The following is a 24,894-nucleotide window of genomic DNA, read 5'->3' as shown; positions in this document are numbered from 1 at the left end:
TTTCCCTTTACTGGTTCTCGAAGTAAGGAGTTCCTTTAGTAGTCACTTCAAATGGTGATACTAATTTTTCCAACATTCTCAGTGTGTGTTTGAGTGTATGGTCACATGTCACATAACGATGTTATGGTCAACAGACTGCATACACAATGGTAGTCCCATAAGATGATAACACATCTTTACTATACTTCTTTTGTGTTTACATATGTTTAAATACACAAATATTTACCATTGTGTTACAGTCACCTACAATATCCAGGACAATAACATGCTCCACAGGTTTGTGACCTGGGAGCAATGGGCTATTTCATATAGCCTACGTGTGTAGTAGGCTACACCATCTAGATTTGTGTAAGTGCACACTCAAGTTTGGATAATTGTGAAATCACCTAGCAATGCATTTCTCAGAACATACTCCCATCATTAAGCAATGCATGACTGTATTTCAACTGATTTCATGTGTTTAATCGATTACAGTCATTATTCTTCTGGATGCTCAAACCCGTTACAGTAGTGACCCCTTCAAGCTGGCTCCTATGTGTTCTATTAACACGGTCCTGTTAACTTTTAAAAGCTTCCTTGCTTTTGGCACAAAAGATGTTCTGGGATTCACCTCATACTTTTCCCACCCACACCTGGAATCATTCATTTCTTCAGGGGCTCTTGTTCCTTTAAGTATTAGTATAGAATGAGTAAGAGGCTATAATGTGGGCATTAGGGGTGCTTCGTATTACTTTGATTCTAAATTTCTTTTGAAAGACATTATTGGCTAGGCACAGTGGCTCATGCCAGTAATCTTAACATTTTGGGAGGCTAAGGTGGGAGGATCACTTGAGCCCAGGAGTTTGAGACCAGCCTGGGTAACATAACAAGACCTCATCTCTACAAAAAATAAAAAATTAGCCAGGTGTGGTGGTATGCACCTGTGGTCCCAGCTACTTGGGAGGCTGAGGTGAGAGGATCACTTGAGCCCAGGAGGTAGAGGCTGCAGTGAGCTAGTGAGCTCTGTTAATGCCACTGCACTCTAGCCTGGGTGACAGCAGGGCCCTGTCTCAAAAAAAAAAAAAAAAAAAAAAAAAAAAAAGGCATGCTTTTGTGATTTAGAGAAGTTTAAAGAAAAATAAAACAAAACAAAAAATTCACCTTTAGAATTACCTGAAATAAACACAGATTTTTTTTTTTTTTTTTTTTTGGATTCAGATTTAGAAAGGAAAGAGTGTTTCATTCTTGGCGTAAACTGAGACGAGTAAGGATGCCGAACAGTACTATGGATATCATGAAATTAGAATGCCCAAGCTGGAAACCAGATTAGATACCAATTTAAGCCATCTAAAAAAACTAGTTATTTATATGAACAAGTAAACAGTCGGAGTTTGTTATTTGTTTTGTTTTGTTTTTTGATACGGAGTCTTGCTCTGTTGTACAAGCTAGAGTGCAGTAGCATGATCATAGCTCATTACAGCCTTGAATTCCTGGGCACAAGCAGTTCTTGCACCTTAACTTCCTGAGTAGTTAGGACTCCATCATGCCCAGCTAATTGGCCTTTTGATTTTTTTTTTTCTTTTTTTTGAGATGAAGTCTCACTCTGTCTCCCAGGCTGGAGTGCAGTGGCGTGATCTCAGCTCACTGCAACCTCTGCCTCCTGGGTTCAAGCGATTCACTTGCCTCAGCTACCCGAGAAGCTGGGATTACAGGCATGTGCCACCACACCTGGCTAATTTTTGTATTTTTAGTAGAGATGAGGTTTCACCATGTTGGCCAGGCTGGTCGTGAACTGGGCTCAAGTGATCTGCCTGCCTCCGCCTCCCAAATTGCTGGGATTATAGGCATGAGCCACTACACCTGGTGCTGGTTTTGTTTTTAGTTTGTTTTGACATCTCAAGTAAGATCCAACTTAATAAGTCTGGGTATAGCAAATTACAAAATCACAGTACATTTTGTGGGGGGCCTGTTTTTTTCTGGAGAATTTTTTTCACAAAAATTAATATTCTCTATAACATGATAAATCTTAAATTATGCTGAGTGAAAGAAGCCAGACCCCACCCCTCAAAAGAAAACATGCTATATTATTCCATGTACATAAAATTTTACAAAATCCAAACTAATCTGTAATGACAGAAAACCAATGAGTGGTTGCCTGGTGATGGAGTATGCAGGGTAGGAAGGGTTGGGAAGGAGGGATTACCAAGGGGTACAAGGAAACTTCTGGAAGTGATAGACGTGTTCATTATCTTGATTATGGTGATGTTTTATGAGTATATACATATTTCAAAGCTTATCAGATTTTATATATATATATATATTTTTGTTTGTTTTGTTTTTTGTTGTTTTTTTCCGAGACAGAGTCTCACTCTGTCGCCAGGCTGGAGTGCAGTGGCATGATATTGGCTCACTGCAACCTCCGACTCCCTGGTTTAAGTGAATCTCCTGCCTCAGCCTCCCGAGTAGCTGGGATTACAGGCAGGCGCACACCACCACACCCAGCTAATTTTTGTGTTTTTAGTAGAGACAGGGTTTCACCATGTTGGCCAGGATAGTCTCGATCTCCTGACCTTGTGATCCACCTGCCTTGGCCTCCCAAAGTCCTGGGATTACAGGCGTGAGCCACTGCGCTGAGCCTCAGGCTTTATATTTTATGTATGTGCAGTTTATTGTGTGTCAGCTGTATCTCAATAAAGCTTAGAACAAAATTAATGACATCGGATAGGTTATGTTTACAGTAGAAATTATCTGACAATATTCTACATAAACAACTGATAACTTGCTAGCCATTCTATTTCATTTGCCATTCATAATATGTTCTAAACAATTATCTTGCATGCTAGTTTTATTTCACATCTGTACCTTTTTGCTTTTACATTTGGACTTGTTTTTAATATTTTTATTGTAATAATAAACTATGAAGCATAAGCCCATGTATCAAATAAGCAGGCCTATAGAATATTACCTTCAGTTTAATGAGAGAAATTTATATATGCTTCATTTTAATTGTGGAAATGAGAAAGATTTCTAAATATTTTATGTATATATTTTCTTAAGCAAGAATTTGTAGTAATATTGAATTTACGTTTTTTCTGTCTTAATGCTAGTAAAACCAATTATATAAAAAACTAACAAAAGTCTTCTAGAAGTATAAATTATATTATTAACATTTTACAGGTGGAAAGTTATTACAGCATAGAGCCATGAAGGGTAGAAGAGATCAGGACTAGACATCTTAATAGTAGTATTGGAAATTAAGTCCTATCTTGTAATGCCAATTATATTCTATAGTACTGTCTTTTGTAACATAGTCATAGTCTGCTTTTCAAAGCTGGAGGGTCATGGTAATTTTGGTGAGGGAAACTGTATTTGTGACCTCCAAGTTCTATCTATGAGTGCTTTGACTATAGACAGACCTCTACTTAAAAACAGTTTATTGGACTCACTTATGCCAACTTGTATCTGTGACATATAAGAAGGTATATATTATTTTAAAAATTGCAAGTTGAAATCCAGTTACTTAATTTTTTTTTTTTTTTTTAGTTACTTAACATTATCACCATTATATCAAAGCTATTCCATGTTTCAGTGCCTTGTCGACTGTAAACTTGGTTTAGACCATGTGCAGTCACTCATGCCTGTAGTTCGAGCACTTTGGGAGGCCCAAGTAGGAGGATGATTTGAAGCCAGGAGTTTGAGACTAGCCTGGGCAACACAGCAAAACCTCATCTCTACAAAAATTTTTAAAAATTAGCCAAATGTGGTGGAGCACACCTGTAGTCCCAGCTATACAGGAGGCTGAGGTGGGAGGATCACTTGAGCCCAGGAGTTTGAGGCTGCATTGAGCTATAATTGTGCCACTGCATTCCAGCCAAGGGACAGAGCAAGACCCAGTTTCTTAAAAAAAATACACACACAAAACAAACAAAAAAATTAGATAGGTGTGGTAGTACACCCCTGTAGTCCTGTCTACTCAAACAGAGGAAACCGTGTCTCAAAACCAAAAGAAAACTAAAACCAACTCAGTTTAAATTGTGTTACCTCGAGTTGTCTTTACGGCTGATGTGGTGACAGATGCTTTCTGTACCCTCTATTTATTTAATACAGTAAAATGATTCCTCACTTTTCTAAACAACTAGAGCTCTTTGGACCAAAACTTTTCAAAAACTTTTTTTTCAGAGAAATCATTAATTTTGTTTTTAAAACTTCATATATGTTACTTCTTAAAGTGAGGATATTGAGTAAGCTTTTTTGATTATGCAAAGACATGTTATGAACATTCACCATTGTACTATAAACAATACAATTCTGCATTTGATTTTTAGTTTTTCAGCCTGTTTAGATTGTCATTGTGCCAGGTCATCACTCACCTTCCTTTCTGAGAAGACATATAACCAAGTTTGTTAAGAAGTATTTGCTAACAGTGGCAAATAGGAGCTGATGAACAGTCTAAATACCTTTCCTCTGGGTCAAGTGCACGGTTTTAACGCTGAGGCTGTGTGGCACCTATTTTAGGTACTCTGGGCCATGAAGCTTTGTTAAGATGAAGTTGCCAGGATGCTCTACCACCACATAAGTGGAGAGTTACTATACCTAATTGAGAGGTACCATGGGGCAGTGAAAGGAGGAGAAAGAGGGACGTGAGCTTTAGAGGAATACTTTATAAAACTAACATTATTCTGCCATTATATTGCATTTACCCCTTAACATCAACATATATTGTTGATTGGTTTCTCCGTGCTAATACTATATATACATCTCATTTAACAAATGTAATATCTGCTTTTGACACATGGACCATTGAGACTCAGAGGTTAAATTACCTGCCTATGATTACATAGCTACTAAGTGGTGGAGCTAGGATTTGACCTCAGCTCTGTTTAATGTGAAAGCCCATGCTCCTAACCACTTTGTTACACTGATAATTTAGTTCAGAGAGGATGGATATCTGCTTCATTTTGCATCTAAACCAATGGGACTTACTTTCTAATACTGTACATATGCATATTTACAAAATTCTGCTGCAGCAACACAGTTTAGTTTATAAATACATAGATTTTATAATATTGAAATGTTTACCAGGATTAGTATAAAATGTTTTAAAGAAAAGCTCTTTGACATAAAACCATTCCAAGAATGTAGTATATCATCTAACTAAATTACATTCAGTAACATAAATTGCATGGTTAAATGCTAGGCATAGTAGGTGCTCTTGGTAGCTATAACTGTTCATTTTGTACAGCCTATTGTAGATTAAATTGATTGAATTCACTGTTTTAATAATTTGAAGTGAAAAAGACAATGCAATGAAATGTCCAGTTTGGATGTCCTTAATTTTCAATTTATAAACATTTGGTTGAAATATAAATTGAATGAAGAAAGGTCTTCCAAACACACTTGAATACTTTAGTATTTCAAAGCATTTTCCTTAAAAGAATTTCTCCTAGCTGAGTGAATTAATTGGATCACTTAATGTTGTTCTTAGAAATACCTAAGAATATTGCAGTTTCACAGTTTTATCAATTCATATTATTCTTTTATTTAGTTAACCTGAAATAATGTGGTTTTATTATAAATTTGCTTTCTACAAGGAATTACCTTAACACTAAATTGACAGGCTTCATAAGAAAAAGTGCTTACTTACCAGAGTTCATTTGCTGTTTCTTAAAATTAGTTAAAGCTTTAACTGTACTCTAATTCCCTAACCGAAGATCAATCATCAAAGGCTAAAATCTCACATATTAGATTGTAATGCTAGAAACATGAAAGTCATATCAACTGGGGAGAACTTGTGAAATTCAAGTTTGGTCAACTTCATCCCCCTTAGAGTCCGTTTCTACATTGGTAACTTTAAGAAATCTGTCCTGCATACTCATAACCTTTTTGTAATCAGAGGAAAAATATGTGTAAAAACACTGAAGGAGGACAAGGCAGGAGGATCACTTGAAGCCAGAAGTTCAAGACGAGCCTGGGCAATGAAGTGAGACACTGTCTGTATTTTTTAAAAAAATAATAAAAAAGCAAAAAATAAAACACTTTGAAAATTATTTAAAGTGCTGTGTAGTAAGGTGGTATTTTATTACTTGGTTAAGAGACAGCGTTCTTCCAACAACTACATGACTATTAGAAGTAATACATGAGTGACTTCTCATAAGTAAGTTTGTCACTCATATTTACACCCAACTTACTCTAAAAGGGTAGTACTTTATAGTTAATGTATCACAAAATGTTTTCCAGAAAGGTGAGTAGCAATAAATTACTTGGTCTTTTGGAAATAATGTAATAATTTTTGTATATGATATATTTGGATATTTATACCTTGTCTTCAGCAAATATGCATTATCCAAGTTAGCACTGGAGTTCCTACCATATTGGGGTTCCTATCATTGAATCCCCTGATTTTCCTTTGGATCTTGGTTCCTCATGCTAATCTTTCTTACTCATTTCTCCAATGACTTTAACAGATGTAGGGAATATACAGGGATTCTGAAAATTCAACAAAATTATGCCTTGAACTATAGGAGTTGTATTCTAGCTACTTTGACCAGAAAGAAAATTTACTAGGTCCATGAACTAATGGAAACAGCACAGACTGAGTCAGCCCCAGGACTGAATTCAGCAATTAGATTTATTAGGTGTCTGACCTTGAGCCAATCCGTTCAGTCAAACCTCACTTTTTAAAATGTCTGTAAAATGGGGTTAATAACACCTATCTTAAACAGTTGGAATGAAAAGTAAATTAAGATACTGCATATGCAGCACAGTATTTGACACATAATAGGTGCTCAATACAAGTTTTGGGATTTTTTCTCTTCCCTTCCTCACCTTTAGGAGAATTTCTTTGTAGCTCCACTGGGCCAATTCATAGACTAGTAAAGAGGAATGAATAGACTGTCTTATTACAGTTGTAGCAGTAGAAGATTTTTATTTACCTAGAAATGAATGTCAAAACTGTCAAAGCAAATTCAGTTGTCTGTTCATTTTCAGAAGTTCTGTCAGTCTTTAATCTACCAATTCAGACTGATTCTGCTATACATATACATCACTGATTTCCTAACAGCAGAATTTGACAATTAAATGTTCTCAATAACATTTTTCTTTTGCGTGCAGAAATATATGCTAGTAGCCTGAGATGCTTTTTCTAATTACAAGAACCCAGAACTAGAGAATAAAACAACCAAATTAGCATTAGCCATAGCAGTTCTTTTTTCTTTTCCTTTTTTCTTTTTCTTTTTCTTTTTGAGGCAGCCTTGCTCTGTCACCCCGGCTGGAGTGCAGTTGTGCGATCATGACTCATTGCAGCCTTGACCTCTTGGGCCCAAGTGATCCTCCCACTTCAGCCTCCTGAGTAGCTGACGCTACAGGCACACCCCACCACACCTGGCTAATTTTTAAATTTTTTGTAGAGAGAGGGTCTCCCTGTGTTGCCCTGGCTGATCTTTAACTCCTGGCCTCAAGCAGTTCTCCCACCTTTACCTCCCAAAGTGTTCGCATTACAGGTGTGAGCAACCATGCCCAGCCACCACGCATTTCTTAAACTATTCAAAGCAGAGCAAACTTTTAAATACTATGTCATCTCAGGAAAGTGTTTAAGATTGTTAAAGATTTTATGATTCTTGTCTGGTGCGGATTTTTTTGAGACTGGGTCTCACTTTTTCACCCAACCTAGAGTGCAGAGGTGCCAACATGGCTCATTGCAGGCTCGACTTCCTGGGCTTAAGTGATTCTCCTTCCTCAGCTTCCTGTGTAGCTGGGACCACACATGTGTGCTATCATACCCGGCTAATTTTTAAAATTCACTTGTAGAGACAGGGAGTCTCACTTTATTGCCCAGGCTGGTCTTAAACTCCTAGGCTCAAGTAAGTGATCCACCCACCTTGGCCTGCTAGAGTATTGGGATTACATTCATGAGCCACTGTGCCAAGCCCATTCTTTCATGTAATTTATCTTACATTTGATCCTTATTCCACACTGCTTATAAATATAAATGAGAATTTTATTAGAAAAATGTTCAAAATACAGTTTTTGTTTGTTTGTTTGTTTTTGTTTTTTTTTTTGAGACAGGGTCTCACTGTCATCCAGGCTGGAGTGCAGTGATGCAAGCTCATTGCACCCTTGACCTCCTGGGCTCAAGCAATCCTTCCATCTTGGTCTCCCAAGTAGCTGGGACCACAGGCGTGTGCCACCAAGCTTAGCTAATTTTTAAATTTTTTGTACAGATGGGGTCTCCTTATGTTGCCACAGCTAGTCTTGAATGCCTGGGCTCAGGTGATCCGCCTGCCTTGACCTCCCAAATTGCTGGGATTGCAGGCATGAGCCACTGCACCTAGCCACAACACATTTTAAAATTTCTTGAGGAAAACTCTCTTTTTTTAACTTGTAGCTGCTATATTATTTCAACAGGAGTGACATATCCACCAGATACTAATAATTAAAAAGTACCAGGTACTAGCACACATACGCCCCCACTCAACCCATACCATTAGGATAGTTGTGTTTTCCTGTTCTGAAGTAGTTCAACTTTTATATATTTAGACGATAACTTGAATTTATTTAGATATTATAGGCCACTAAGATTTAAAAAAAAAAATTCAACTGAAGTTAAGTTTTACCTTGTTACCAGATTCAGAAGAAGATGTTGTTGAAACTCCTGCAGTGTCCCATGATGAACATACACACCAAGAGATAAAGGGCCGAAAAACACTGGCAACTCCTGCAGTTCGCCGTCTGGCAATGGAAAACAATGTAAGTTCTCTTAATATTTAAGTCTGAGATTGTATAGAAAGTGTACATTTGTATCTCTGAAAAATTAGCCAACTATCCCATGATGAAATGGCTCAGTGAAATTAAGGAAACATGAAAATATTTGCTACTGAAAAGTGATAGTTGCATAAAAATACATGGGAGAAAAGAGAAGTTGTAAACTTATTACTTACTGTCAATTGAGCACTGTGATTTTATTACTCTTTCTTGGAGCCTAATAACAGTAAGAGTTACCATTTATTGAGCACTTGTAAATACCAAGTCTTAGGTCAGGTATTCTAGAGGCACAGCACGAGATAGGAATTTGAAGGAGGGAAAACCTGTAAAGGGAACGAAGGAGGCAGGATAAGAAAGGGAAGAGAAGGGAAACTGGCCAGACATGGTTATGGTATCAAGCATCTGGCCTGTCCCAAAGCTTGCCATGGTCCTAAGGAAAAAAAGAAAGACTCCGGCCTGATCTGAGGGTGAAGGGGAGAACCACAGAATTACTGCTTTGAGGCAAGGAGGCCTGCCTTTTGTATTTCCTCTGCTAGTCATTGACTGAATGGAAGGTGGAATGCCAGGCAGGGTGGCTCCCTGGCACTAGGATAGGTATTTACATATTCTCATTTAACCCCGTAAGATAAGGAGCTGTTTTAAGACTTGGAGGGTTTAAGTAACTAGACTAAGGTCACACAGCTAACACAGCAACAGAGCTAGGATTCGAAAGTGAGTCTATATCACTCCAAAACCTGTGCTCTTAGACGTTACATACAGTCTCAACAATCATTGCCTCCATTATTTGAGCGCATATGTGCCAGACACTATAGACACATTATCTGTAATCCTCACAAGGACCCTGCAGGAAGGTTGATTAACTTATCTAAAACCAAGTAAACTGAACTAGGAATTTGAACACAAATCTTTCTGGTTCTGAAGCCTGAATACTTTCCACTGTGCCCCACAATGAGACTTTTTTTTTTGGTCTCTTTTTGAGAAAAGTAAGGTTGCTGTGGGAAAAAAATAAAAGTTTATATTTTGTGAAATATGTAATAGAGTCATTAAAATGTTCATATTCTTTCAGCCAGTTATCCTGCCACAGGGGAACAATTCCCAGAAAATAATCTAGGATACATTCTTCGTTGTATTTTATATAGCCAAAAATTAGAAGATGCATACGTGTTCAAAGTCAAATTATGTTACGTATCCTTGATGAAATTTTATGTAACCCTTAAATGTGTTTAAGTATGAAGACCATTTGGCATAGCAGAAAATAGATATAGTAACATGGAACACTAGGTTATTAAGGGCATCCGATGAAATAATGATTTAACATATTGCTTTGAAATCTATAAAGCATTTTAATAATTTTTTTCTTAATAATATAGAAAGGAATATATAGAAGAAATGTATGATTTCGCTTTCCTAAAACACTCCCTCAAGATGTGGATAGGATACTTGGGTAGAATGCTTGTGTGATTACTAAAAATTAAATATTGGATTTAGTTATCAGAAATCATCTTTTTTCTTTCAGTTTGCATATTTATGAATTGAGGTTGTTTAAAATTAAGAACCAGTGGCATTTACAGTTGTTTGTAACTGCCTAAAAATTATTTGTTTAAATTTTCATAGTCCATTTGTTACACACTTAGTGTTTGCCTTAATAAAGTCCTTTATTATTTTAGACATCCTTAGAGATGCACTAATACAAATGAAATGGGGCCTATTCCTAAGAAATTAATACATACTATATGTGAGGAGATCATTCCAAGCTCTTATGTTTGTTTGTATTTAAATAGAATTAAATGTTTTGTACTGATCTTTCCAAAGCAACTACTAGAAAAATAACATTTGAGAGAGCTTTTGTATTATGATCATCTAAGCTGTTACGTTTTTAACTGATAGCCAACGTCAGAAACATTGGTCTAAATTTGGTAGAGCATTTAGTTTCTCTTAAATTCTCAGCTCTCCCTCTTCCTATGTAGTCCCCAAGAATAGAAAAGGTCGAGTAAGAATTATGCAAGAGATTTTAAAATACTTGAGTATAAAAATGTAAGTTTTCAGCTGGGCAAAGTGGCTCACGCCTGTAATTCCAGCACATTTGGGAGGCTGAGTTGAGAGGATGGCTTGAGGCTAGGAGTTCAAGACCAGCCAGGGCAACAGAGTGAGACCCTGTCTCTACAAAATTTTGTTTTAAAAAGTAAATTTTCATAAATAGCTCTAGATTATATATAATATAGATACCCATTGGTTATCACATGCACATGTGAACCGTGTATACAAAGTAATAAATGATTACTTAAGTAGAAAATGAAAAGGTTATTTCCTTTTACTAATTTATTGGACAGATATATTTTACCGTCAACTGATCAAATTCAATTTTGAAACTTTAATGATATTTTTAAGTAGTTGTATTTTTGGCATTAAAATATATCATTTTTTAGATTAAGCTGAGTGAAGTTGTTGGCTCAGGAAAAGATGGCAGAATACTTAAAGAAGATATCCTCAACTATTTGGAAAAGCAGACAGGAGCTATATTACCTCCTTCACCAAAAGCTGAAATTATGCCACCTCCACCAAAGCCAAAAGACATGACTATTCCTATACCAGTATCAAAACCTCCAGTATTCACAGGCAAAGACAAAACAGAACCCATAAAAGGTAATGATAATAATAACAATAATATAAGGCAATAGTTCATTTATTTTGGGGGAAGCTACCTCAGTAAACTATACGTTACTAATATGGTGTTTTTAAGTCTTACTGAAGGGAAAGTTCAACCTCAGTCAGCATATAATTTATTTTTTTATTTTTTTTGTTTTTGATACGGATTTTTGCTCTTGTTGGCCAGACTGGAGTGCAGTGGCACGATCTCAGCTCGCTGCAGCCTCCGCCTCTCAGGTTCAAGCGATTCTCCTGCCTCAGCCTCCTGAGTATCTGGGATTACAGGTGCATGCCACCATGCCCAGCTAATTTTTTGTATTTTTAGTAGAAACAGGGTTTCATCATGTTGGCCGGGCTGGTCTCAAACTCCTGACCTCAGGTGATCCACCCTCCTCGGACTCCCAAAGTGCAGAGATTACAGGCATGAGCCACTCACCATGCCTGGCCATAATTTTTAAATGATGAAATAACAGCTTTTCCGGGAAACACTTCCAATTTATGTATACCATTAACTTCTGAAGAGGAATACATTAGCAGGTTTCTTGAAGTATAAACTTGTATACTGATAATTGCTCTGTTTGAAGACACACAGGATATTTTAAACATTCACTGTTTGTAGTTAGCTTTCAAAATAACTAGTTCTGATTTGTTATTTATAAACTCTTGGAATGATTAACTTCCAGAAGAGTGGCTTTGCAGGAAAGCTGTTAGGGAAATACATGGCTTGCATTCTTTTGAATTTTTTATATAACACAGCATTTAATGCAGTTACCTGCTATGTTATTGCATTTGCCACTGAGTGTCATGATGCAGTCAATATTCCAGCTTTGAAATTAGTGACTTTTCCCAAAGGATTATAAATTATGCTGCTATAAAGACACATGCACACGTATGTTTATTGCAGCACTATTCACAATAGCAAAGACTTGGAATCAACCCAAATGTCCATCAGTGACAGATTGGATTAAGAAAATGTGGCACATATACACCATGGAATACTATGCAGCCATAAAAAAGGATGAGTTTGCGTCCTTTGTAGGGACATGGATGCAGCTGGAAACCATCATTCTTAGCAAACTATCACAAGAACAGAAAACCAAACACCGCATGTTCTCACTCATAGGTGGGAACTGAACAATGAGATCACTTGGACTCAGGAAGGGGAACATCACACACCGGGGCCTATCATGGGGAGGGGGGAGGGGGGAGGGATTGCATTGGGAGTTATACCTGATGTAAATGATGAGTTGATGGGTGCAGCAGACCAACATGGCACAAGTATACATATGTAACAAACCTGCACATTATGCACATGTACCCTACAACTTAAAGTATAATAATAATAAATAAATTAAAAAAAAAAAAAAAAAGAAATTAGTGACTTTCAATGTAAGGTAACGTAATGAAGAGAGTACTAAGAAGAAGGGTTTAACTGAGAGAGTAAAGGACATTAGAGAACCTTCCATTTTAGTTTCTTTAAAAAAAAAAAAAAAGGATGAAGAGATTTAAGAATTTAAATAAATGAATAACAATTGAATGCTTTTCAGGCTTTCAGAAAGCAATGGTCAAGACTATGTCTGCAGCCCTGAAGATACCTCATTTTGGTTATTGTGATGAGGTTGACCTTACTGAACTGGTTAAGCTCCGAGAAGAATTAAAACCCATTGCTTTTGCTCGTGGAATTAAACTCTCCTTTATGCCTTTCTTCTTAAAGGTGAGATTTCATTCATTTCAAACAAAGCTTGAGTAGGACATTTATTTGTTTGTTTGTTTTTTTGAGACAGAGTTTTGCTCTTGTCAACCAGGCTGGAGTGCAATGGCGCGAACTCGGCTCACTGCAACCTCTGCCTCCCGGGTTCAAATAATTCTCTTGCCTCAGCCTCCCAAGTAGCTGGGAATACAGGCACCTGCCACCATGCCTGGCTAATTTTGTATTTTTAGTAGAGACGTGGTTTCACCATGTAGGTCAGGCTGGTCTCGAACTCCTGACCTCAGGTGATCCACACCCACCTCGGACTCCCAAAGTGCTGGAATTCCAGGCATGAGCCACCGCATCCGGCCCCCCAGGTAGGACATTTAAATTTTGCTTTGCCAACATGCAATGTGTTGACTGTGGCCTTGAATAAAAATATTACTTTTCACAACATCAAATAGTTAGAAAATGTGCCATTTCTTTGTTCAATAGGAAATTATAAAATTGAAATGTCCATATCATATGTTTAGCCACTTATCTTTGAGCTAGGTAGAGACAATTCTGCCAGTTAAGTAAAGCCTTTAATCCTAAAAGGATCACTCCAGCCAAGTCCTGGTTTGAACTAAAATGAGACTTGATATTAATTTTGCAATATCACTGATATATATTTAATATTTATTTTCATTTATTCAACAAACTTATATTGAGGCTCCTGGGAATCATTTCTAGTGCTAAGCCTTGGGACCAGTATAAAATGGAGTAAGATCATCAGCTGACCTTGAGCAGCTTACAGTCTAGCTTACATTAGTGACTGTGCAGCAGCTACCATGTGCCCGGCTCCATACTAAGCATGCTGTATACATTTTCTCTTAATTCTCAGGTAACCCTGACATGTAAATGTTACTGTCCCCACTTTCCATTTAAGGAAATTGGGGCTCAGAGAGGTTGAGAAACTTGTTAAGGACTTATAGCTAACAGGTGGAGAAGCTCTTTCAGATTCTGGTCTGTTCTACTCTGAAGGACATACTGATGTCTCTAATGCGAGCATGTTCAGTCCTTTCTCTACACTGCACCAAGACTGGTCTTCTGTAAATCAAATTATTGTAATATTCTCTGATTCTTTTCAGTGGTTCCCTTTCATTGCCTTTAGGATAATTTCCATACTCCTTAGTGTGGCATACAAATGTGTTTTAAGTCTCTGCTGCCTGCCTCTCCGTTCTTATCTCACTCCCTCATATGAAGCTACCCATAATTGCTAGAATACACAATTCCACTCGAAGTGCCCCTTCTTCTCCATCAAACACCTCCAAATAAATCCCAAATTGTGGTCAGGTACAGACTCCTTCTGTGGCTGTCACTATTTGAATTAAATACTCTTGTTTCCCACTGTTACTTATCTCAGTGCATTGTGAGTGCTTACTCAGTTTTCTCTTCACTTACTTACTGGGCACTGAGCCTCATGAGACAGAATCTGTTCTCCTTTATCTCCCTTTTTTTTTTTTTTTTTTCTAAGAAAGGGTTCTCTCAAGGCAGGCAGATTGCTTGAGCTCAGGAGTTCAAGAACAGCTTGGGCAGAATGGTGAAACCCCATCTCTACAAAACATACAAAAGTTACCTGGGCATGGTGGCACACACCTGTAGTCCCAGCTACTCAGGAGGCTGAGGCAGGAGGATCACTCAAACCAAGGAGGTTGAGGCTACAGTCAGCTGAGATCATGCCACTGCACTCCAGCCTGGGTGACAAAGCAAGACCCTGTCTCAAAAACAAACAAGAAAAAAACTTCCAAGTCATAAAAATTAAGGAACTCGTAGCAATTCTTTTCGTTGTATTTTTCTTCAGTTGATCTATTCTCTTAACCTGTCCTAATTAAACTAATGACTATGAAGTGTCTCTATATGTTTAAACTTTTTTCTTAACTCTCTAGTTCAAGAATTTGATTTTTTTCCATCAAGACCCCTGATGCACTGAGAAAAATAACACAATGCATGTAAAGAACTTTAACAGGGACCAGAAAAGGGCAGTGGGGAAGGGAATTCTTTTTAAGAATGATCTTAAGCATTTTTATTTTGCTATCTTTTAAATTTAATACAATGCATGACCACCACATGTAAGATATGAAACTTGATTATTAGATCCCGAATGGGCAGGGGAACAGATATCAAGAACATCTGGATACAGTTAGGGAAATCTGAATATGGACAGGAGAGAAATGATAGTAAGTGATAAAAGGAAAAAGAAAGGGAGAAGGCGGCAGAGAGGGAAAATGTAAATGCTATTCAGTGAGACTTGAGCTGTAAAGTAAATGTTCAGGCCATCTCTGCCCTTCAGCTGGCCAAGGACACCAAGTAGCAAATTGGCATCTAATGGTCAGTGCGCTTTGAAATCCTTATTATGTGTTCTTTCCACACAGGGAAATAGCTTACCTGCTTTTTTGTGTTTTGATTCCTAGTTTTGAACCACAGGTTTACTTCTCATGGAAATCTTAAGATTCAACATGTCAGTGAGGAAATCACCTAGAATTTAGGCATTTTCTTTGGAACTTTGGCTGGTCTGCATCATTATTTTGAAAATCTCCTTGATGTTTACAAGCTACCTATCTTTCATTCTTTAATGATTAGGGTGACCTAGTTCTACATTGCTTGAAGGTAACATTGGCAATAATGCGACTAGGTACATGTAGACTTGAAATTAAACTCAGCATAAATAAGAGTTCTCTCTCTCCCTCCTTTTATACCTCTTATTGTTTCAAATTCCCTATCTTTTCTGAGTTAAAAGTGCTAAAATTGCATTCTTTTTCTGTTAAACAGGCTGTTTCCTTGGGATTACTACAGTTTCCTATCCTTAATGCTTCTGTGGATGAAAACTGCCAGAATATAACATATAAGGTTGGCTACGCAGAAAATGTTCTTATTATTAATAGAAGATGGGGCAAATGTGCTTGTAGGTTAGAGAGACCTCTATTGTACTTTAAATAGTGATCTTTTTTAGACTAGAATTAAAGGTATGGGGTAAAACATTAAACTTAAGTCTAATTCTTTGTTGTTGTTTTTGTGTTTAATAATACTGTTTAGCTATGGAGATTCTTAAAACCATTTTTAAGCTTTTTTTTTTGTTTTCTGCTTAAAATAATGGAAATATAGCTGTATGGCAGATTATGTTACCCGCTCTACTTACCCTCTCAAAAAGAAGCAAGTCTTTCAAAATTGAATTCCTGGAATTTTAATTTTTTAATTATTATTATTATTTTATTATTATTATTATTATTATTATTGGCAGAGTCTCACTCTGTCACCAGTTTGGAGTGCAGTGCTATGATCGTGGCTCACTGCGACCTCGACCTCTCAGACCCAAGCAATCCTTCTGCCCCAGCCTCCTGTGTAGCTGGTACTATAGGCATGCGCCACTATGCCCAACTAATTTTTAAGTTTTTTTGTAGAGACGTGGTCTCATTATGTTGCCCAGGCTGGTGTTGAACTTCTGGTCTCAAGCAATCCTCCTGCCTCAGCCTCCCAAAGTTCTGGGATTACAGGCATGAACCACCACACCTGGCAAATTCCTTGAATTTTAAGATTAAGAATAATTTAAGTGAGAAAAGTAATAAAAGTTTGAATTCAATTTGAGTAAACTCTTCTGTGAGGAGTGAAAGTTTCTTAAGACCGAGAACTCTTTTGGAGATGCTTTTCCTTAAGTTTACTTATCATTAGACGTGTACAGCCAGAGGCTGGGCACAGTGGCTCACGCCTATAATCCCAGTACTTTGGGAGACCAAGGCGGGTGGATTATGTAAGGTCAGGAGTTTGAGACCAGCCTGGCCAACATGGTGAAACCCTGTCTCTGCTAAAAATACAAAAATTAGCCAGGTGTGGTGGCCAGCGCCTATAGTCCCAACTACTCAGGAGGCTGAGGTGGGAGAATTGTTTGAACCCAGGAGGCAGAGGTTGCAGTGAGCCAAGATTGTGCCACTGCACTCCAGCGTGGGCGACAAGAGCAAAACTCCATTTCAAAAAGAGAATTTAAAAAAAAAAAAAAAAAGAAAAGAAAGGTATAACCAGAAAGTGAGCTTAGATATTCTGGGAGGTCAGCTCCCATATGGTTAATACAGTAAGCTGTATTAATTTTAATTTTAATTTTAATATCTCCTGATTAAGTATATACTTACCACAAAATTTTGGTCAAGAAAATAATGATGTTGGCTGGGTGTGGTGGCTCCTGCCTATAATCCCAGCACTTTGGGGGACAGAGGTAGGAGGATGGCTTGAGCCCAGGAATTCGAGACCAGCATGGGCAACAAAGTGAAGAGGCCTCCATCTCTACAGGAAAAAAAAAATTAGCGAGGCATGGTAGTGCATACTTATAGTTTTAGCTACTTGGGAGGCTGAGGCAGGAGAATCATATGATACCTGGGAGATGGAGGTTGCAGTGAGTTGTGATCATGCCACTGCACTCCAGCCTAGGTGACAAAGTGAAACCCTGCCTTTGTCAAAAAAAAAAAAAAAAAAAGAAAAGAGAAAAGAAAACAAAGATGTTTACCCTTGATTCCATGACCCTAAGATAACTCACTGTTTATGTTGAGATATACATCTTTCTAGGGTTTCATTTTCACATACTTTTTACAAGATATAGAATTGTTTTTTTGTTTTTTGTTTTTTTTTTTTTTGAGACGGAGTCTCACGCTGTGTCACCCAGGCTGGAGTGCAGTGGCGCGATCTCGGCTCACTGCAAGCTCCGCCTCCCAGGTTCACGCCATTCTCCTGCCTCAGCCTCCGAGTAGCTGGGACTACAGGCGCCCGCCACCACGCCCGGCTAGTTTTTTGTATTTTTAGTAGAGATGGGGTTTCACCATGTTAGCCAGGATGGTCTCGATCTCCTGACCTCATGATCCACCCGCCTCGGCCTCCCAAAGTGCTGGGATTACAGGCTTGAGCCACCGCGCCCGGCCAAGATATAGAATTGTTAATATTTTCTTTAACTTGCTTTTTTTCTGTTTCTTTTTCTTTTTTTTTGTTTTTGAGACAGGGTCTCACTCTGTTGCCTGTCTAAAGTATTCCCATAGAGAATATCTATGCTGTGGTGCAATCATCACCTCACGGCAGCCTCCACCTCCCACCTCAGCCTTCCGAGTAGCTGGGACTACAGGCACCTGCCACCACGCCCAGCTAATTTTTGGGTTTTTTTTTTTGTAGAAATGGGGTCTTGCCATGTTGCCCAGGCTGGTCTCTGACTCTTGGGCTCAAGTGATTCACCCACCTCAGCCTCCCAAAGTGCTGGGTTACAGGCATGAGCCACTGTGCCCAGCCTCTTCTTTTTCGTTTACTATATTGTAAACATCATTATGTGTCAACACATATAGCTTTGTTATTTATTTAGCCAGTGACCTGTTTATAAACATTATGATTATTCCCAGTTTCTCAAACTAATAAACAGTGTGTACTCAACATCCCTGCGTATCCCTACATACTTCTGCATTTAGTTCCTTAACACAAATTTTTATAAATGTTGGTACATATTGTCATATGTTCTCCAAAAAGTCTATACAGGTTAAGTATCCGTTACCTGAAATGCTTGGGACCAGAAGTGTTTTGGATTTAAGATTTTTTTTGGATTATGGGATATTTGCATATACAAAGGAGACATCTTGAGGATAGGACCCAAGTCTAAACATGAAATTCACTTATGTTTCATTTACCCCTCATACACATAGCCTAAGGGTAATTTTATACAATATTTTTAACATTTTTGTACATGAAACAATTTTTTTTTTCTTTTTTTGAGACAGAGTCTTGCTCTGTAGCCCAGGCTGGAGTGCAGTGGCGTGATCTCGGCTCACTGCAAGCTCCGCCTCCTGGGTTCACACCATTCTCCTGCCTCAGCCTCTCCGGTAGCTGGGACTACAGGCGCCCGCCACCACACCCGGCTAATTTCTTTTTGCATTTTTAGTAGAGACAGGGTTTCACTGTGTTAGCCAGGCTGGTCTTGATCTCCTGACCTCGTGATCCACCCGCCTCAGCCTCCCAAAGTGCTGGGATTACAGGCGTGAGCCACTGTGCCCGACCACACAGTTTTCTTTTTTTCTTTTTTTGACACAGGGTTTTGCTCTGTCACCCATGCATAATCATAGCTTATTGTAACCTAAAACTCTTGGGGTCAAATGATCCTCCCACCTCAGCCTCCCAAGTAGTTGAGACTACAGGCATGTGCCATAATACTCAGCTAATTAAAAAATTTTTTTTTGTAGCGATGGAGTCTTGCTACGTTGCCCAGGCTGGTCTTGAACTCCTGGCCTCAAGCAATCCTTCTGCATCAGTCTCCCAAAGTGTTGGGATTATAGGCAGGAGCCACTATGCCCTGCCAGAACAATGGCTGCATTTTTCTGTTTTTTTTTTTTTTTTTAATTGATGGGCTCTGATATGGTTAAATATTACAAAATGAGAACTGTTTCAACAACTATGCAGTATAATGTTTAAGGACAAAATATTGAATATACTTTTTATTATATATGTATTTTATCACATAGTAAGGAATGCTGAGATGCTTAATCCATCCAATAAATCGAAAATAAAAACTTTACATTTCTGTATTTGTCAGTATAGAGAATTCTGAAGATGGATCTTGACTCAGGGTGATAAATCAGTTTTCAAGGAAATTGGCTACATGACATGACATTTCAGCCCTCAAAAGTTTCAGATGTTGGAGCATTTCAGATTTCAGATATTTGAACTAGGGATGCTCAACCTGTACCAGTTACATTTGCACTGACAGTGTTGGGAAATAGCTTATTGCCTACATTCTTATCAACAAAAACATTATCTTTTTTTAGACAGAGTCTTACTCTGTCTCCCAGGCTAGAGTACAGTGGTACAATCTCGGCCCACTGCAACCTCCACCTCCCGGGTTTGAGTGATTCTCATGCCTCAGCCTCCTGAGTAGCTGGGATCACAGGCCTGTGCCACCTTGCTAATTTTTGTATTTTTAGTAGAGATGGGGTTTCACCATGTTGGCCAGGCTGGTCTTGAACTCATTACCTCAGGTAATCCAGCCACCTTGGCCTCCCAGAGTGCTGGGATTACAGGCGTGAGCCACTGCACCTGGCCCAAAAAATCTTTAAAAAATTATTTTTAAATTATTTCTTTTAAATCGCTACCAATTTGGTAAAAATGAGTTTTGGTAGTGGTTTCTAGATGACAGTGAAGGTTGATCCTTTCTTTGCTGTTAGCTTATTCATTAAAAGCCCTACTGTATAATTTTTTATTTTTTAGGCTTCTCATAACATTGGGATAGCAATGGATACTGAGCAGGGTTTGATTGTCCCTAATGTGAAAAATGTTCAGATCTGCTCTATATTTGACATCGCCACTGAACTGAACCGCCTCCAGAAATTGGGCTCTGTGGGTCAGCTCAGCACCACTGATCTTACAGGAGGAACATTTACTCTTTCCAACATTGGATCAGTGAGTAATAATGTTGAAATACATAAACCATTGCTTAAAATTTCTGATCATATGCTTAATTAAAAATAGAAAATGTCACTTGGCATTTGTTCCCTGAAAAATCCTAACTTGTAATACTCTCCTTTTTTTTTTTTTTTTTTTTTTTTAAATAGATTGGTGGTACCTATACCAAACCAGTGATAATGCCACCTGAAGTAGCCATTGGGGCCCTTGGATCAATTAAGGTACATGTATTAGATAACTGAAAAATGGAGTTTAAGCAAATTCAGGGACTCAACACAATGAAGAGTAACCATTTCTAAGGTTTCCCCCTCATTTTGTAGGTTTAAGTTTCTGAGTTTACCTTAGAAAGTCCATTATTTCTTTTTTCTTTCTTTTTTTTTTTTTTTTTTTACTTTAAGTTCTGGGATACATGTGCAGAATGTGCAGGTTTGTTACATAGGTATACACATGCCAAGGTGGTTTGCTGCACCCATCAACCCGTCATCTACATTAAGTATTTCTCCTAATGCTATCCCTTCCCTAGCCCCCCACCATGTGACAGGTCCCCAGTGTGTGATGTTCCCCACCCTCTGTCCATGTGTTCTCATTGTTCAACTCCCACTTGTGAGTGAGAACATGAAGTGTTTGGTTTTCTGTTCCCGTGTTAGTTTGCTGAGAATGATGGTTTCCAGCTTCATCCATGTCCCTGCAAAGGACATGAGCTCACTCTTTTTTGTGGCTGCATAGTATTCCATGGTGTATATATGCCACATTTTCCTTATCCAGTCTAACATTGATGGGCATTTGGGTTGGTTCCAAGTCTTTGCTATTGTGAATAGTGCTGCGGTAAACATACGTGTTCATGTGTCTTTATAGTAGCATGATTTATAATCCTTTGGGTATATACTCAGTAATGGGATAGCTGGGTCAAATGGTATTTCTGGGTCAAATGGTATTTCTGGTTCTAGATCCTTCAGGAATCGCCACACTGTCTTCCACAATGGTTGAACTCATTTACACTCCCACCAACAATGTAAAAGCATTTCTGTTTATCCACCTTCTCTCCAGCATCTGTTATTTCCTGCCTTTTTAATGATCACCATTGTAACTGGCGTGGTATTTCACTGTAGTTTTGATTTGCATTTCTCTAATGGCCAGTGATGATGAGCTTTTTTTCACATGTTTGTTGGCTACATAAATGTCTTCTTTTGAAAAGTGCCTGTTCATATCCGTTGCCCACTTTAAGATGGGTTGTTTGTTTTTTTTCGTGTAAATTTGTTTAAGTTCCTTGTAGATTCTGGATATTAGCCGTTTGTCAGATGGATAGATTACAAAATTGTTCTCCCATTCTATAGGTTGCCTGTTCTCTCTGATGATAGTTTCTTTTGCTGTGCAGAAGCTCTTTAGTTTAATTAGATCTGATTTGTCAATTTTGGCTTTTGTTGCAATTGCTTTTGGTGTTTTAGTCATGAAGTCTTTGCCCATGCCTATGTCCTGAATAGGTTTTCCTCTAGGGTTTTTATGGTTTTAGGTCTTACATTTCAGTCTTTAATCCATCTTGAGTTAATTTTTGTATAAGGTGTAAGAAGGGGTCCAGTTTCAGTTTTCTGCATATGGCTAGCCAGTTGTCCCAACACCATTTATTAAATAGGGAATCCTTTCCCCATTTCTTGTTTTCATCAGGTTTGTCAAAGATCAGACGGGTTGTAGATGTGTGGTGTTATTTCTGAGGCCTCTGTTCGGTTCCATTGGTTTATCTCTCTATTTTGGTACCAGTACCATGCTGTTTTGGTTACTGTAGCCTCGTAGTATAGTTTGAGGTCAGGTAGCATGATGCCTCCAGCTTCGTTCTTTTTGTTTAGGATTATCTTGGCTATGTGGACCCTTTTTTGGTTCCATGTGAAGTTTAAAGTAGTTTTTTCTAATTCTGTGAAGAAAGTTAGTGGTCACTTGATGGAATAGCATTGAATCTATAAATGACTTTGGGCAGTTTGGCCATTTTCACAATATTGATTCTTCCTATCCATGAGCATGGAATGTTTTTCCATTTGTTTGTGTCCCCTTGTATTTCTTTGAGCAGTGGTTTGTAGTTCTCCTTGTAGAGAGGCTCCTCACATCCCTTGTAAGTTGTATTCCTAGGTATTTTATTCTCTTTGTAGCAATTGTGAATGGGAGTTTCCTCATGATTTGGCTCACTGTTTGTTATTGATGTATAGGAATGCTGTGATTTTTGCACATTGATTTTGTATCCTGAGACTTTGCTGAAGTTGCTTATCAGCTTAAGGAGATTTTGGACTGAACTGATGGGGTTTTCTAAATATACAATCATGTCATCTGCAGACAGAGTTAATTTGACTTCCTCTCTTCCTATAGAATACGCTTTATTTCTTTCTCTTGCCTGATTGCCCTGGTCAGAACTTCCAATACTATGTTGCATAAGAGTGATAAGAGAGAGGGCATCCTTGTCTTGTGCCGATTTTCAAAGGGAGTGCTTCCAGCTTTTGCCCATTCAGTATGATATTGGCTGTGGGTTTATCATAAATAGCTCTTATTATTTTGAGATATGTTCCATCAGTACCTAGTTTATTGAGTGTTTTTAGCATGAAGCGGTGTTGAATTTTATCAAAGGCCTTTTCTGCATCAATTGAGATAATCATGTGGTTTTTGTCATTGGTTCTGTTTATGTAATGGATTATGTTTATTGATTTGCATATGTTGAACCAGCCTTGCATCCCAGGGATGAAGCTTACTTGATTGTGATGGATAAGCTTTGTAATGTGCTGCTGGATTTGGTTTGCCAGTATTTTGTTGAGGATTTTTGCATCAGTGTTCATCAGGGATATTGGCCTGAAATTTTCTTTGTGTATGTGTCTCTGCCAGCTTTTGGTATCAGGATGATGCTGGCCTCATAAAATGAGTGAGGGAGGATTCCCTCTTTTTCTATTGTTTGTAATAGTTTCAGAAGAAATGGTACCAGCTCCTCTTTGTACCTCTGGTAGAATTTGGCTGTTAAATCTGTCTGGTCCTGGGCTTTTTTTGGTTGGTAGGCTGTTAATTACTACCTCAATTTCAGAACTTGTTATTGGTCTATTCAGGGAGTCAACTTTTTCCTGATTTAGTCTTGGGAGAGTGTATGCATCCAGCAATTTATCCATTTCTTCTAGATTTTCTAGTTTATGTGTGAAGAGATGTTTATAGTATTCTCTGATGGTAGTTTGTATTTCTGTGGGATCAGTGGTGATATCCTCTTTATCATTTTTTATTGTGTCTATTTGATTCTTCTCTCTTTTGTTCTTTATTAATCCAGCTAGCAGTCTATCTATTTTGTTAGTCTTTTCAAAAAAAAAAAAACAGCTCCTGGATTCATTGATTTTTTTGAAGGGTTTTTTGTGTCTCTATCTCCTTCAGTTCTTCTCTGATCTTGGTTATTTCTTGTCTTCTGCTAGCTTTTGAATGTGTTTGCTCTTGCTTCTCTAATTCTTTTAAATTTGATTTTAGGGTGTTGATTTTAGATTTTTCCCGCTTTCTTCTGTGGACATTTAGTGCTATAAATTTCCCTCTATACATGCTTTAGCTGTGTCTCAGAGATTCTGGTACATTGTGTCTTTGTTCTCATTGGTTTCAAAGAACATCTTTATTTCTGCCTTCATTTCGTTATTTACCCAGCAGTCATTCAGGAGCAGGTTGTTTGGTTTCCATGTAGTTGTGTGGTTTTGAGTGAGTTTCTTAATCCTGAGTTCTAATTTGATTGCACTGTGGTTTGAGAGACTGCTTGTTATTGTTTCCATTCTTTTGCATTTGCTGAGGAGAGTTTTACTTCCAATTGTGTGTTCGATTTTAGAATAAGTGCGATGTGGTGCTGAGAAAAATATATATTCTGTTGATTTGGGGTGGAGAGTTCTGTAGATATCTATTAGGTCCACTTGGTCCAGAGCTGAGTTCAAGTCCTGAAGGTCCATGTTAATTTTCTGTCTGGTTGATCTGTCTAATATTGACAGTGAGGTGTTAAAGTGTCCCACTATTATTGTGTGGGAGTCTCAGTCTCTTTGCAGGTCTCTAAGAACTTGCTTTATGAGGCCGGGCGCGGTGGCTCAAGCCTGTAATCCCAGCACTTTGGGAGGCCGAGACGGGTGGATCACGAGGTCAGGAGATCAAGACCATCCTGGCGAACACGGTGAAACCCCGTCTCTACTAAAAAATACAAAAAACTAGCTGGGCGAGATGGCGGGCGCCTGTAGTCCCAGCTACTCGGGAGGCTGAGGCAGGAGAATGGCGTGAACCCGGGAGGCGGAGCTTGCAGTGAGCTGAGATCCGGCCACTGCACTCCAGCCTGGGCGGCAGAGCGAGACTCCGTCTCAAAAAAAAAAAAAAAAAAAAAAAAAAAA

At 38.3% G+C, this 24,894-nt stretch overlaps 1 protein-coding gene across 7 annotated transcripts in view; it reads left to right on the top strand.

Moving 5' to 3' along the window:
- The window catches only part of DBT (dihydrolipoamide branched chain transacylase E2), an 86,069-nt gene that overhangs the window by 38,158 nt on the left and 23,017 nt on the right, over positions 1-24,894 (top strand). For 6 of the 7 annotated variants that reach the window (XM_031651165.1, XM_021921216.2, XM_021921214.2 and 3 more), the window contains 6 exons: positions 8,603-8,724; positions 11,166-11,382; positions 12,933-13,099; positions 15,887-15,964; positions 20,336-20,527; positions 20,680-20,751. In XM_031651165.1, coding sequence (XP_031507025.1) covers positions 8,603-8,724; positions 11,166-11,382; positions 12,933-13,099; positions 15,887-15,964; positions 20,336-20,527; positions 20,680-20,751 — 848 coding nt within the window. The remainder of the gene's footprint in view (positions 1-8,602; positions 8,725-11,165; positions 11,383-12,932; positions 13,100-15,886; positions 15,965-20,335; positions 20,528-20,679; positions 20,752-24,894) is intronic. The other variant, XM_031651169.1, reaches the window with a different exon arrangement.

Source organism: Papio anubis, chromosome 1 (genome assembly GCF_008728515.1).
Source record: "Papio anubis isolate 15944 chromosome 1, Panubis1.0, whole genome shotgun sequence".
NCBI classification, from domain to species: Eukaryota; Metazoa; Chordata; class Mammalia; order Primates; family Cercopithecidae; genus Papio; species Papio anubis.
Note: the sequence above shows the minus strand (reverse complement) of the source record. Positions and strands in the feature narration are given on the sequence as shown.